Source organism: Drosophila albomicans, chromosome X (genome assembly GCF_009650485.2).
Source record: "Drosophila albomicans strain 15112-1751.03 chromosome X, ASM965048v2, whole genome shotgun sequence".
In the NCBI taxonomy this organism is placed as follows: Eukaryota; Metazoa; Arthropoda; class Insecta; order Diptera; family Drosophilidae; genus Drosophila; species Drosophila albomicans.
Genome location: NC_047627.2, coordinates 1500468 through 1513988, shown reverse-complemented (window position 1 = coordinate 1513988; position 13521 = coordinate 1500468). Strand labels below are relative to the sequence as shown.

Below are 13521 nucleotides of genomic sequence, written 5' to 3'. Positions count from 1 at the left end.
TTATTTAATACATGTCAGATTATTATAAAGGGAAAAAGGCAAATACTTCATTACTATGTTTTTACAATATATAACTTTTTTATTTTTGATAATTCAGAGACTTCTTAATTAAAGTCTTAAGAAATTCGAAAAAGTATTAATTCATTGAGAGCCTGAAATTTATTTATCAAATTTGTATACCGTCTATTCACAAGGTACTTGATCAATGTCAACAGCCGATACCATATAGTCACGTCCGTTTGGCTATCTGTCCGTCTGTCCGTATGAACTTCTAGATCTCCGAGACTCTAAGAGATAGAACTATAATTTTTAATAGCACTCGATATCGTTGCATGCAGATTAAGTTTGATACGGAATTTTGCCATGCCCACTTCCACCCCCACAATCGACTATGTTAATAATAAACGTAGATTTAAGGCTAGAGAGAAGCGATTTCAACACATACAGTACCTCTAGTATTTAAATTACAATTGAACTATAATTTTTATAAGATAAAAATTGTAAAAGTTATTTAAGAAAAACAGTGTCTTCTGCATACAACTTTAAATGTAATACTATAAAATATACCATATAGACCCTTATGGTATATTTTAGTTTATTTTTGGTATATTAATTTGGATTGTCACCGCATTGTTTTGCTTTTATAAAAAAATGTATCTGATTGTCAATCTGGTATATACCAAATAGATCCTTTGGTATATTTTTTAGTATATCAATATTGATTCTTTTAAGAATAATACAGCACTATTTTTATTTGAAATGTATTAGTATATTGATATACCAAATAGACTCTTTTGGTATATTTTGGTATATTCCATTTGGATTCTCTTAAGAATAATACCGCATTATTTTTATTTATTTTATATTAGTATACCGATATACCAAATAAAACCTTTCGGTATATAGTTTTTAGTATATTAATTTGTTTTAAGAATAATCCCGCACTGTTTTGCTCTTATTAAAACTTGGTAGCGGGTATGTCACAGTCGATCATACTCTATATCTTATTTGTAGCTTGTTTCCTAGGTATGAATGTGTATATTACTATGTTACTAATGTTTTGGCTCAATTACTTTTAGTATCTTAAACAGAAGCACATATAGTCTATAATTTTGTAATTTATTTAAGCACCTATGAATTTCTAGTACAGGAATCGACTGCTAACTTCAGAGACCAAGTGATAGTTGATCGAAATAAGAGAACAATCAGATCGAACAGAGAGAACACAAAGTGCGTTCTATCGCCACATGGCACTGCGCGATCGTCGTGGACTGCGTCCTCCGTCTTTGTTCATGAAGGCCAGCGTCAAATGGCGCTTGGCCGGCGTCAGGCCAGAGCGTGAGGATCCCTTCAGTCCGGCAATGCTGCCCAGACTGCTGTCGACGACAACGCGTCGTTGACGACGACGACGATGCGTTCTCGTCTTCTTCGGTTTGCGCACTGGCAAATGATGTCGCGATGTCGTTGTCGCTGTAGCTGTCGTGGCCTGTGGATTGGGTTTGCCATGGATGACGGGTCGGGCGAGTTGCTCCAAGCGCGGACTCAGCTTGTAGCGTCGCAGTTGCTTGCCACGCTTTACGAAGATGTTGCTTCGCGTTCGTGTTGCCGGCAGGCCGTAGTCCAGAATAGTGCCTGCTTCAAGACGTTCCGGATCATCGATGGCCTCCTCGGCCTCCAGTTGCTTGGCCAACTGCAGCTGAGAGCGCAGATTCTTCAAGCGCTGCTCCTTGAGCGATGTTCGTGTTCGCATTTGATTTCTGCCTCGATTGATGCGCGGCTTCAGCCTCGATCTGGCGCTCAACTTGACACCGTGATCGATATTGTGACGCTGTGTGGCGCCAGCGCCGCCTTGAAACTGATATGGATGACGCCAGGCCAAGGCCACATTGCAATGCGCTGCTCTGCCTGATGCTCCTCGTCCTCCTCCTCCTCCTCTGGCTGTTGCAATTCCGCCCGCCTTGAGGCGTTTCGGTGCCAGACGCTTGGGATTCTGCCACGGCTCCAGCCACACTTTCTTCTGCATTATTCTGCCCTTCGCCTGCTGTGGCAGCTGCTTCAGACTCTTGCGCTTCTTCAGCACTCGCTTTGGCTGCGCAGCTGTCTGCGACTTCGAGTCGCGCAGTGGCAGCGGTTGTGGCTGCGCTTGGGGTGCCACTTGTGGCAAAGGCTTAAGCTTGGGCTTCAGCTTGGGTTGCTCCTGCCGCATCACTTTGCCTGCATTCAGTCGCTGCACTTTGCCTGGCTTTGCTGTCTGTGGCTGTTGCTGTTGCTGTTGCTGTCGTTGTGTTGTTGTGTCCAGCATCAGTCTGCGTCTAGGACTACGACTAGGACTTCTTGTCTCTGGCTTTGTTTTCGGCTTTGTCGCCAGTTTGTTGCCGGTCTTTTGACCAGCTGAGGGAGCAGCTGATACAATTGTGGCTGCAACTGGAGTGCGAGCCGGAGTGGGAGCTGCTGCTACCGGCTTTGAACTGGTTGCAGCTGATGCTGCTGCTGCTGCTGCTGCTGCCTTTGGCTTGGGGCTCAGGCGCTGCTTTAACTTCGACTTGGATAGTATCATGACAATCTCGGCTGGATTGTTGACACTCCGTTGTTCCGGTTTCTTTTGCTTCAGCTTCTTGTTGTTGTTGTTGTTGTTCTTGTTCTTCACGCGAGACTGCGAACGCGAGCTGGGCAATTGGTTGCTGCACGATTTCTTCAGATTCAGATTCTGATTCTGATTCTGTTTCAATTTCATTTTCTTTTGATTGATCATCTCATCGAAGGCTTCCTTCGAGTGTGTGATCTGCTCGGTCAAATCGATTCGCTCGGGCCGCACATAGAACATATGTCCATTGTAATCACCCACATCGCCCTGTCCATGTCGCTCGGATATCACACGGGCCACAACTCGCTTCATATCGGTGCGATTGAGATTCAATTGATTCGCCAGATTCTTGGTCAACGCTTTCAATGCGCCGCCAGTGCCGCCCATTTTCGATGAGTTCCATATTTCGGTGTTCATATTCAATTTTGTCATTCAATCTGTGTCTGCACAATCGATTTACTGTCTACTATACCAAAAGACAAAAGGAAAAACGGAAAGCAGCATTAACAAATCTTAAGGAAACATGCAATAATTTTAATCTGATTTCTGGCGTAACTGAAAGTCTGATGTGATGAATTCCATATATGTATAATTAAAAGAAAACAAAAGTCACAGCCACGAGTAACACATTTAACGAAATTCAACTCTAAAGCAAATGCCTGCTGCATTTTCGAAATCTTGCTTCTACAGTTTTGTAGATTCAATGTAAATTAAAAGATTCAAAGGGAATCAAAAATTACTTTTATTATTAAACAATGTTAAAAGATCCGAAGCAAATCTATATTTGCATTTATGAAAAAGTTATTTGATATATTGACAAGTTGTCAACTACACATTTTTTTATACTAAATATAGCAAACACACACAGTACATATTTATACCAAAACTACACAAATTTTAAGTGCGAGGGAAATATTTTAGATTAAGACTAGTAAAAATCTATAGAGCATATTTACAAAATTATTCAATTTTATTCGCAACAATTTCAATATATTCATCAAAATTTAGTTAAATAATTAGTAAATTGTAAGAATATTATAATACCAATTATTCTGTTAAGTTTTTCATGCAACTGACTTGAAACTTTCAAGTCTGGAGCTATGAAGAAAACATTTAATATTGAGATATTTGAATTTGTATTAGCATTCAAAAGTTTCATATTAATATTGGTATATTTCATATTGGAGTATTTTAGTCAGTATTTTTTAGGTATTTTAAGAAGTTTCTTGTTGCTGTTAAAATTTGCCTCAGCACTGAAAACTTTTTGGTATATTTTAAGTATTTTAATCAGTATATTCACAAATATATTAATTACTGTAAACTATTTTTGTAGTTGAGACTCTTTTGAGTCCTTTTATTTTTATTACTATTAATTTTCGGTGGTCTATGCAATTCCCTCTGGTTTTTTTGGGTGATTGTTGCTCGCTTCGTTCGCGAGCCAAAAAACAAAAAAAAAAAAAAAGGGAAAAAAAGATGTGAGAAAAGTGTATAAAAGGCTAGAAGGGAGGCCGGAATCATTTAAGCATTGCGGTGTGAAATTTCACACCGATTGCAATAAAAATTCAAAGCCGACGCGGTGCGCAACACAATAAAACGAGCTGCGAGCTGAGGCAAGAGAAAGGCGCTACATTGAAACAGAATCAATCAAACGGTTGCAGAGACGATCGTGAGTCCGCTCTCCCGTCCGATTCCGCCAAAACTTTGCCCTCGCCCTCGCCCTCGCTGTCGTTGTCGACATCTGCGCATGCGCGCACGCCGGATGTGAATGTGTTTAGTGGCAAAGAGAGAGATAGAGAGAGAGAGAGACTGCTGTTAATGGTGTCACTAAGTACGCCGCAAAACAGACAGCTATGAGACACAAGAGCCGAAAAAGCGTAAACCCAACCAGAGCGAAGCCAAGTCCGGAGACAGACAGACGGACAGACAGACGGACAGAGACTGCTGCATGCAACCGGACGCAGCGGTTGGAGAGGCATGCCACAACGTCGTATATATGTGTGTGTGTGTGTTGGCCCTCAGTTTGGCTGATCATCGAATGGAACCAATAAAAGTTGCCTTCATTGTCTTTATTTGCGCGGGTCGCGCCTGTACGAGTACCCATACTCGCACTCCACTCATACTCACACTCATTTCCATTAGCATTTCATTCAATTTGCATTTTGTTGGCCAGTCTCGGGTCAATGTGTATGTGTTTGTGTGTGTGTGCCTCAATGCTTCAATGGTCTTGCGGGTGCTGCTGTTGCAGCCACAATGAGTGCGGGTGTGAGTGTGAGTGTGATTGTGAGTGTACTCACACTCGCACTCGCATAAGCAAAACAATTCAATTGTCCGGCTGGTTGGTTATTTGGTGTTGAATTTCGTGTTGTTTGCCTTTTGTTTCTGCTTTTTTTTTTGCTCTTCCTCTTGTTGTTGCTGTCAGTTGCGCTACATTGCAGCTCACACATTAGCGATGTGACGAATTCGATGACGATGACGATGACGATTCACGATTCACGATGACAATAGCATTGACAATGTCATTGCGAGTGACAGACAACAAGTTAATTGACCTAATCGAAGCTGCTTTTGCTTTATCTCTCTTTACACTCTTGTAATATTTGTATGGAAATTATTCCCCAAATGCAGCATATCGATAAGTACTGTGCAATAGCTTCTTATCGATAGAGAGTCACGATGACGATTGACAAGCAACAAGTTAATTGAGCTAATCAAAGCTGCTTTTGTTTTAACCTTATCAAGATCTTTACATCCTTTTCACATTTGTATTGCAATTATTCAAGAAATGAAGCATATCGATAGGTATTCTGCAGTAGTTTCTTATCGATACTAAAGCATAATGCAATTCGCAGTCAACAAGTTAATTAAGCTAATCGAAGCTGCTTTTGTTTTAACCCTAGCAAGTTCATTAGATTTTTTCCATATTTGTATTGCAATTATTCAAGAAGTGAAGCATATCGATAGGTATTCTGCAGCAGTTTCTCATCGATAGCAAATCATGAAGACGATTGACAATGCGATTCGCAGGCAACAAGTTAATTGAGCTGCTTTTGTTTTAATCTTAGCTAGTTTTTTACATTCTTTTCACATTTGCATTGCAATTATTCATGAAGTGAAGCATATCGATAAGCACATTTTTGTTATCGGAACTCCACTGTTCTCGCTGGTCGCCCGCATATCGACATGCTGAACCACAGAGTGCAATGTAAATGTTAATTGTGTCTGCAATATTTTTTCCAATGAAACATTTTTATGTTAATTCGAAAAAATTGTTTTACAACCAATTAACTTAGCCAATGCACCAAAAAGATCAACGGACAAGATCGGCAAACAACGGGGAACTCTCTCTCTCCCCCTCTCTCTTTCTCTGTCTGTGCTGGGAACTTGAGGGGTTGACTCCGAGTCTGAGTCTGAGGGTCAAGCGCAGGGGGTAAAGTGATCGCATTGCATGCCGCAAGCCGCACGTCGCTTGGAATTTCATTACGCGAGTGTCAGTTGAGGCGATCAGGGAGTCACTCAGTCAGACAGTCCGACAGTGAGACAGTGAGACAGTCTTTTCAGCTAGTTGGGCTAGTCTCTTCAGTCAAGTCGCAAGTAGTTCAGTAGTCAGCCAGCGGGCAGGCAGGTGTACTGCGTGTAGCACGTTCTGGTGGTTGTTAGGGTCGCATTTAGTGCGGGTCGCTCTTCATCGGCTCGCTCTAAATCAATCAAGCGCAACAAATGCCCAAAAAAAAAACAACAACAACGCGAAGACATCACAAACAATTTCAATTAAAATGCCAACGTTGCCGTTGCCGTTGCCACCACCAAGAAAGTCGCCAAGTCACAAGAGGCTTCTTCCCCCGCTGTACGTTGTAAAAGGCGCGCGCGAGCTACAGGTGCGATTCTCTGCAGTTCCTGACCTGCCACAGCAACGGCAGCAACAGAGCGTTGCCCCTACCCCTGCCCCTGTTGGTTGCCACTGCGGTCGTGTCATGTAATTAGGAAGTTATGTGAGGGTCAATCGATCGATCGTTCGTTCCTTCGTTCGATTGTCCCTTCAAATTTAAATGATGTTCTTCCCGTTTTTATTTCTTCTTGTCTAGCAAATAAAGTCATACTAAACAGCTGCTCAAGCTGACAGAATAGATTCGACGTCTAGTTGGCGACATATTCATGATGATGTGCATCTTTTCTTTTCTTTTCTTTTCTTTTCTTTTCTTTTCTTTTCGTGTGTGTTTGTTTTTCTATTTGGTTCGCTTGCAACTTTTTCCCAGGGCCAAAAGATCTTCATTAGCGTGGCCAGTTGTATCAGCTGCTCTGATCTCTGTGCACAAGACATCCTTAGAGAATTACGAATTACGATTTGCACAGATGATGCGCCATCTTTGGATCCCATCCTGACGACTGTGGCAAAGCCCAGATGATATACGAGACTCAAAGCTCTCTCTCTCTCTGTCTGTCTCTGTCTCTTTCTTTGAATTTAACTCTTGCGTTTGCTTCTAATCTTAAGACAAGCATCGCAGTCACGTTGTGTCATCGTCGTTGTTCTTCCCTCTGGGTTGGTTGTATTTGGGTCTCTCTCTTTCTTTCTCTCTCTCTCTCTCTCTGACTGCTACTCTTTGCGATTTTAAGGCGGCGTCCAACAAACACACAACAACGACCACGCACATAAGAAGTTGACTTTTGGGCTGCTTCTTTCTATGAACCTATCTGGCGAACTAGGCAAGCTAATTGCCTCGCGTCAACGTATAGGTGAATTATTATATAGAAGCCATAAAAAAAATATAGCTCTGCCCCACTCGCTGATCGCGCTCGCGATAAACAGCAGCAACAGCAACAACAGCAACAACAACAACAACGACCCAAAATCAGAGCTCGTTAAAAAAAGTCTCAACTTGAACCAATCAAAAGACGCGCCGTCAACGTCGCCGTCTTCATTGTTATTGTTGTTGTTGGTGTTGTTGTCATAAAAACAGCACCAACAACAAGGAATTATTAAAAGAAATACACACACACACACACACACATACACAGACATGAGTGTAGAAGCGACAAGGTGAGGAACGATTTGAACATTTGACGCAAAATGGAAATGTGTATATCAAAAATTGGGTAACGCTTTAAGAAAGAATAAAATAACGAACAAAGTTAACAAAATTGTGAAAATGTTGCTGCCTGTTGCTGTTGTTGTTGTTGTTGTTAGTGTTATTGTTATTGTTCTTGTCGCTGCTGCTTCTGGGAGCGGTTTAGGAACTTGTATTGAAAGTTCATTGTACGGTACTGCGTTGTTGGAGTCGTCATTAAAACTTGATCTATGACCCATTGTTCTGGCCGCGTTTCGGAAGTCGCTTTCCATTGGTTGTCGCTTGGTCGAATTTCTTTTGTCATATGCCTTGGATTTGGATTTGGGTCTGGAAGAGAAGATTGTGAGACAGCGAGTGAAGAAAAGAGAGAGTTAAGATATATCTATAAATACGTCTACTTCTACGTGAATCTATATCTATATCTATATCTATATCTATATCTATATCTATATCTATATCTATATCTATATCTATATCTATATTTATATCTATATCTATATCTATATCTATATCTATATCTATATCTTTATCTATATCTATATCTATATCTATATTTATATCTATATTTATATCTATATCTATATCTATATCTATATCTATATTTATATCTATATCTATATCTATATCTATATCTATATTTATATCTATATCTATATCTATATCTATATTTATATCTATATCTATATCTATATCTATATCTATATCTATATCTATATCTATATCTATATCTATATCTATATCTATATCTATATCTATATCTATATCTATATCTATATCTATATCTATATCTATATCTATATCTATATCTATATCTATATCTATATCTATATATCTATATCTATATCTATATCTATATCTATATCTATCTATATCTATATCTATATCTATATCTATATCTATATCTATATCTATATATATATATATATCTATATCTATATCTATATCTATATCTATATCTATATCTATATCTATATCTATATCTATATCTATATCTATATCTGTATCTGTATCTATATCTATATCTATATCTATATCTATATTTATATCTATATCTATATCTATATTTATATCTATATCTATATCTATATCTATATCTATATCTATATATATACATATCTATCTCTTTTTCTCTATAACTAGAGAGGTATTAACTGAATCTGGAAATTCATTGGATGGGTCGATGGCTCGCTTCGCTTTATCAATTATTTCTTATACATAGATTTTATTTCCCTCTCTCCTCCGCTTGCCTCTCCTCCTCCCATCCACCGCCCGCACATGCATATTTATGGGCGGCAGCAAGGAAAATAGAAAATGGAAAATGGAAAAAAATAGAAAACTTTTGCCCATATTTTACACGTTCATAATTTTTACATTGTTCTATCACGCGAATCGCCGTTCGCGTTCGCGTTCACGGCTTCCTTGATGAATGGGCCTCCACAGTCTGAGTATAGCCAATTCTCCATTCTCTTCGCTGTTCTCCGCTCTCCGCTCTATGCTCTTGGCTCTTAAAGCTCTCAGTTCGTCTCCAATCCCCATCCCCATCCCCATCACCTTGCAGCTGGAGCTGGAGCTGGAGTCGAAGTTGTATGTAATGCATACTCCATTGCTTCCAGTCATTATGGCTCTGGGCATAAATCAGTAGCAGAAAAATGATGACGGCAATGCCAGCGAAGGCAACGCCGCTGGCTGAGGTCTAAGAAGTGGTCTACTCTACTCTCCCTACTCCCTACTCCCCTTCATTATGCCACCTGAGTGCTTCTCCTTCTGTGGCAAACCTCAAGCTGAACCTCAGCTAGTATTCCCTGTTGCTATCTCCTTCACTCCACGCTATCGCTATCTCACTCGCGCGCGTCGCATGTGTTACAATTTGAATTATTAGTTGTTGGCCCGCCGATTGCCGCTGCTGCTGTTGCTGCTTCTGCCACACTTGCCACCTCTTGTGGCAAGCGCCATATATCGTTGTCGTCTTCGTCATCATCGTCGTCGTCGTCGTCGTCGTCTTTGGGGTTTATAGATTGGCGTTGTTTGGTTTGCTCACATCGTGTAATGTGTGTGGTAAATAGCGGCAATTGGCGCAACTCTCTTCGGCTCTTCAGCTCTTTAGTCTCTGCAGTCTACACAGCTCCACATGGCCAACAAAGTCTCAAAGTTTTCCTGTGTCTTCCAGTCTCAATTAGCTCTTCAATTAGGGCATTGACTGATTGCCCTCACACTCACAATCACACTCACACTCACGCTCAGAGGTTCGCCTCGCGTTTGCCTAGGTAAATTATTAGTTTTCCCTTAGTGCTGTTCTGTTGTCAAACAAAGAGATCAGCTCCGCATACCCCGCATAACCATAAAAAGATATCAAATCAGTGCACACAAGTTTACTTTAATAATGGAGTGCAAGTTTGATGCCATCAGTTGCCCAACAGCTACTCAAGAAGAGTAGACTGTTCTATAATACAAACCGGGGAACTTTAAGTAGATACATTTATAAATCTTTGTATTTATTATATTCAATATATACATATGTACAAAAGATACAAGATTTATTTTCAACTACAACTTACTTGATATATTTACGTATAATCTTTTTTAAACCCGATCCCCATAGGCTATCATAACTTACAGCTTACAGAAGAAGGCATAAAGAATATATATATAATATATATTCTTAATCAGCGTCAATAGCAAAGATGATATCGAATCAGCAAGTGTTTTTTTTTTTTTTTTTGAAGCTGAAATTACGATCACATAAAAATTATTGAAGTTATTTAAGAAAGAATTTTATACAGCAAATAAAGGTTGATTTGGTATATTTTGAACTCTATAAAAAATGTTGAATGTACATCGTAGTATATATATCGACATACCAATTATAGGCTTTGGTATAATTTAGTATTTTTTTGCTATACATTAATTTGGTATGGTATCCATTATAACCTTTGCTATATTTTTGTATATTTTGAAAATAAAACCGCACCGTTTTGCATACATTAAATGTAAAAGAGCGGGTATCTCACAGTCGAGCACACTCTACAGTAGCTTTCTTACATGTTTCAAATTGCAATATTTCTAAAGTGTATCTTTTCATTTTTGTTCTAATACTAAAGTATTTATTGACCCTTCATCTATGCATTTTAATGGTAATATTCAAGTTTTTTACTTCTTAACCTTATTTAACGTACTCTAATAACACTTTCTGTTAAAGTTGATAAAAAAATGCATATTGCCATTTAAAAATAGAACTTTAATTAATAAGAAGAGCTAAAATATTGATAGATCAGATGACTTAACACATCTATATTAATGGAAACTATAAATAAATAAGTTGAGACATGTTCGTCTGCTATTTGAATGCACTTTGGACAGCTTTCAAAGTGCCTCAATCGAAAGCTTCTAATAACCATTCGTAAGTTGCTGAAATGCGCTTTTGATGGCATCGCTTGGACCAAGGGGAAAGTTTGATAGACACGAAAACGAAAAGAGTTCTCAGCAATTGGTAATGCTCTTTGTCTCAATTCGTTTGTTTTCTCATGGCTCTGCTGGAAGTTGTCTGAATGCAAATCAGTTCATTGCTCAACAGAGATAGAGACAGATACAGAGCGATAGCGAGAGAGTGAGAGAGAGAGAGAGGTAGGAGATGGGCAAGTGAACCATTAATTAAAGCTACTAATATTACCAACTAACTAACTAACTAACTAAAGCAACCGCCAAATGGAATTCAAAGCGCAGCAAAGTTCAAACAAAAGCAAACGGCGTAACTCAGTTGGTTATATATTCGAAGGGAGAGAGACGCAGACATTGTGAGACAGAGAGGCAGTTACACAGGAAGGTTACAGCAGGTGCAAAGCGGAGGGCGGAGAGCGGAGAGCGGAGGGAGGTGGGAGGAATGGGAGGTGGTTACGCTGAGGTCTCAAAGCGCAATCAGCGCATTGGCCATACTATTTATTTTGCTGTATTTACTTCTTTTTTGTTTTTTTTTTTGGTTTTTTTCGCTGTTTTTGTTTCGGTTTTGTGTGTGTGTTGCCAACGAATGATTTTTGCATAATAAAACACTTAATTTTCATGCGCATTTCCAAAACTCCTAAAACTCAGCTCAACTGAAAAATGAACTGAACTGAATGAAGCCCGTGTCTGCGTCTCAGTTTCTCAGTTTCGTCTCGCATGTAGGTAATTTCCAAATGGAAAATTTATACAGTCAAGTTGTAGAAAATCATTAAACAAATCGCACTTTAATAGGCAACAGCAGCAGCAGCAACAACAACAACTAGACGAGGCCTAAAGAAATTTACGACCCGGTCTCCCCTCCAAAAATAAATGTATAACGAAAAAAAGAAACAGAAAACCCGAAGCAAACCAACTTGAACTGAGCCTGACTCCGAGTCTGACTCTGACTGAGCTGAGCTGAGCTAAAGCGAAGAAGCATCCAAGCGATGCAAAAATTCAAGTGAAGTGAAGTGCAAAAGACAAACAACAACAACAACAACAATAACAATGACTTGACTTTGAGTTCAAAAACGAGACGAGCTCCCAAACACCTGTCCGGAGCAGTTGTCGGGCTTTGGCTTGAGGTTAGGCCCACAAAAGCGCAAGCGCAGCCGAAAAAAAAAACAAAACAAGAGCAACACGCATGTGTGTGTGTGTGTGTGTGTGTGTGTGTGTGTGTGTGTGTGTGGGTGTTGAAGAGAGATGGCATTAGTCAAAGCAAGTCGCAAGCGCAGTGTCTGGGCTACGCAACAAAATCAGAGACAGCGACTTAGAGCCAAGTTAGAAGCGTCGTCCATTACGTTTGAGCGCGTCAACCAACCAAGCAGCAAACCCCAACTCCTAACTCCCCCCTCTCCCTCTCTTTTTGTCTCTCTCCCTGCCGCTTGCCACCGATATGTATGCGATTTTTATGTGTGAACGTAGACAAGTTTTGGTAGTTAAATAGATGCACACTCACACGTTGAAAACTGCACAGACAGACAGACGGACGGACAGACAGACAATAAAAACAAGCCAAAGAAAAACCCCAAAGTTAACCAACATTAACATTTAATCGAACCTCATGTTCAGTAGAGCATGTCTCCTGTTACATACGAGCTATCAACGCAATGCCTACAGGCCAAAAAGAGAGACAGAGACAGAGAGAGAGACAGAGACGGAGCTGTATAGGGGAAGGTCCCAGATCCCACACAATAGACAACATCAAATGAGGGAACTACTGAAGCTCTGCAAAGACCGAACCACACTTGACTCCACAGCCAAACTCTCTACTAGAGACCTCTATATGTATATGTAGAGCTCATGTCTAAATTCCCGCTTCAGCTACCGTTTGTTGTTGTTGTCGCTGATGATGATGATCGCTCAACGTGGCGACGTCTTTTGTTTTGTTGTTGTTGTTTTTCGCATGCGACGCGGTTTCCTTTTTGGCTGCCACCTTCCAAGTTTCAAGTTCCAAGTTTCGAACATTCAACCCTCTTCCTCCTCCTCCTTCTCCGTTCTTCTACCTTCTACCTTCTGTGTCATCGTCACTCTCTGATCGTCATTTTGATCGTCATCGTCATCGTCAAAGTCAGACAGCGTCACCTGCCCTGCTACAATTTTTCCATTTTCCATTTCCCATTTCCATTTGCAGCATTTCAAAAGCATTTTAATTTAATTTTCATTCACGTTTTGTTGATTCTTTTTCGCGTTGCCATTGTTCGTTTTGTTTGCTTGCTTGGGGTGCTGCTGCTGCCCAACGAACAACGAACAACAAACGATCAACCGAACGATCGCAGATCGCAAAATCGCTTAACAACTTTTGTGTGTAAAAAATCACATAAAACTTGCCCTCAATGGCGCCTTTTTGCCCAACAGATCGCTGATAGAGGCCACTTGTTATACAGCTTATAGATGCAC

The 13521-nt window shown here is 40.0% G+C and overlaps 1 protein-coding gene across 1 annotated transcript; it reads right to left on the bottom strand.

Moving 5' to 3' along the window:
* Window positions 1–1100: 1100 nt before the first annotated feature.
* Window positions 1101–3213, bottom strand: LOC117577763 (uncharacterized). Its single transcript, XM_034262674.2, has one exon. It carries the CDS (start codon window positions 3014–3016, stop codon window positions 1238–1240), a length of 1779 nt encoding a protein of 592 aa, XP_034118565.1. The 5' UTR covers window positions 3017–3213; the 3' UTR covers window positions 1101–1237.
* Window positions 3214–13521: the final 10308 nt, after the last annotated feature.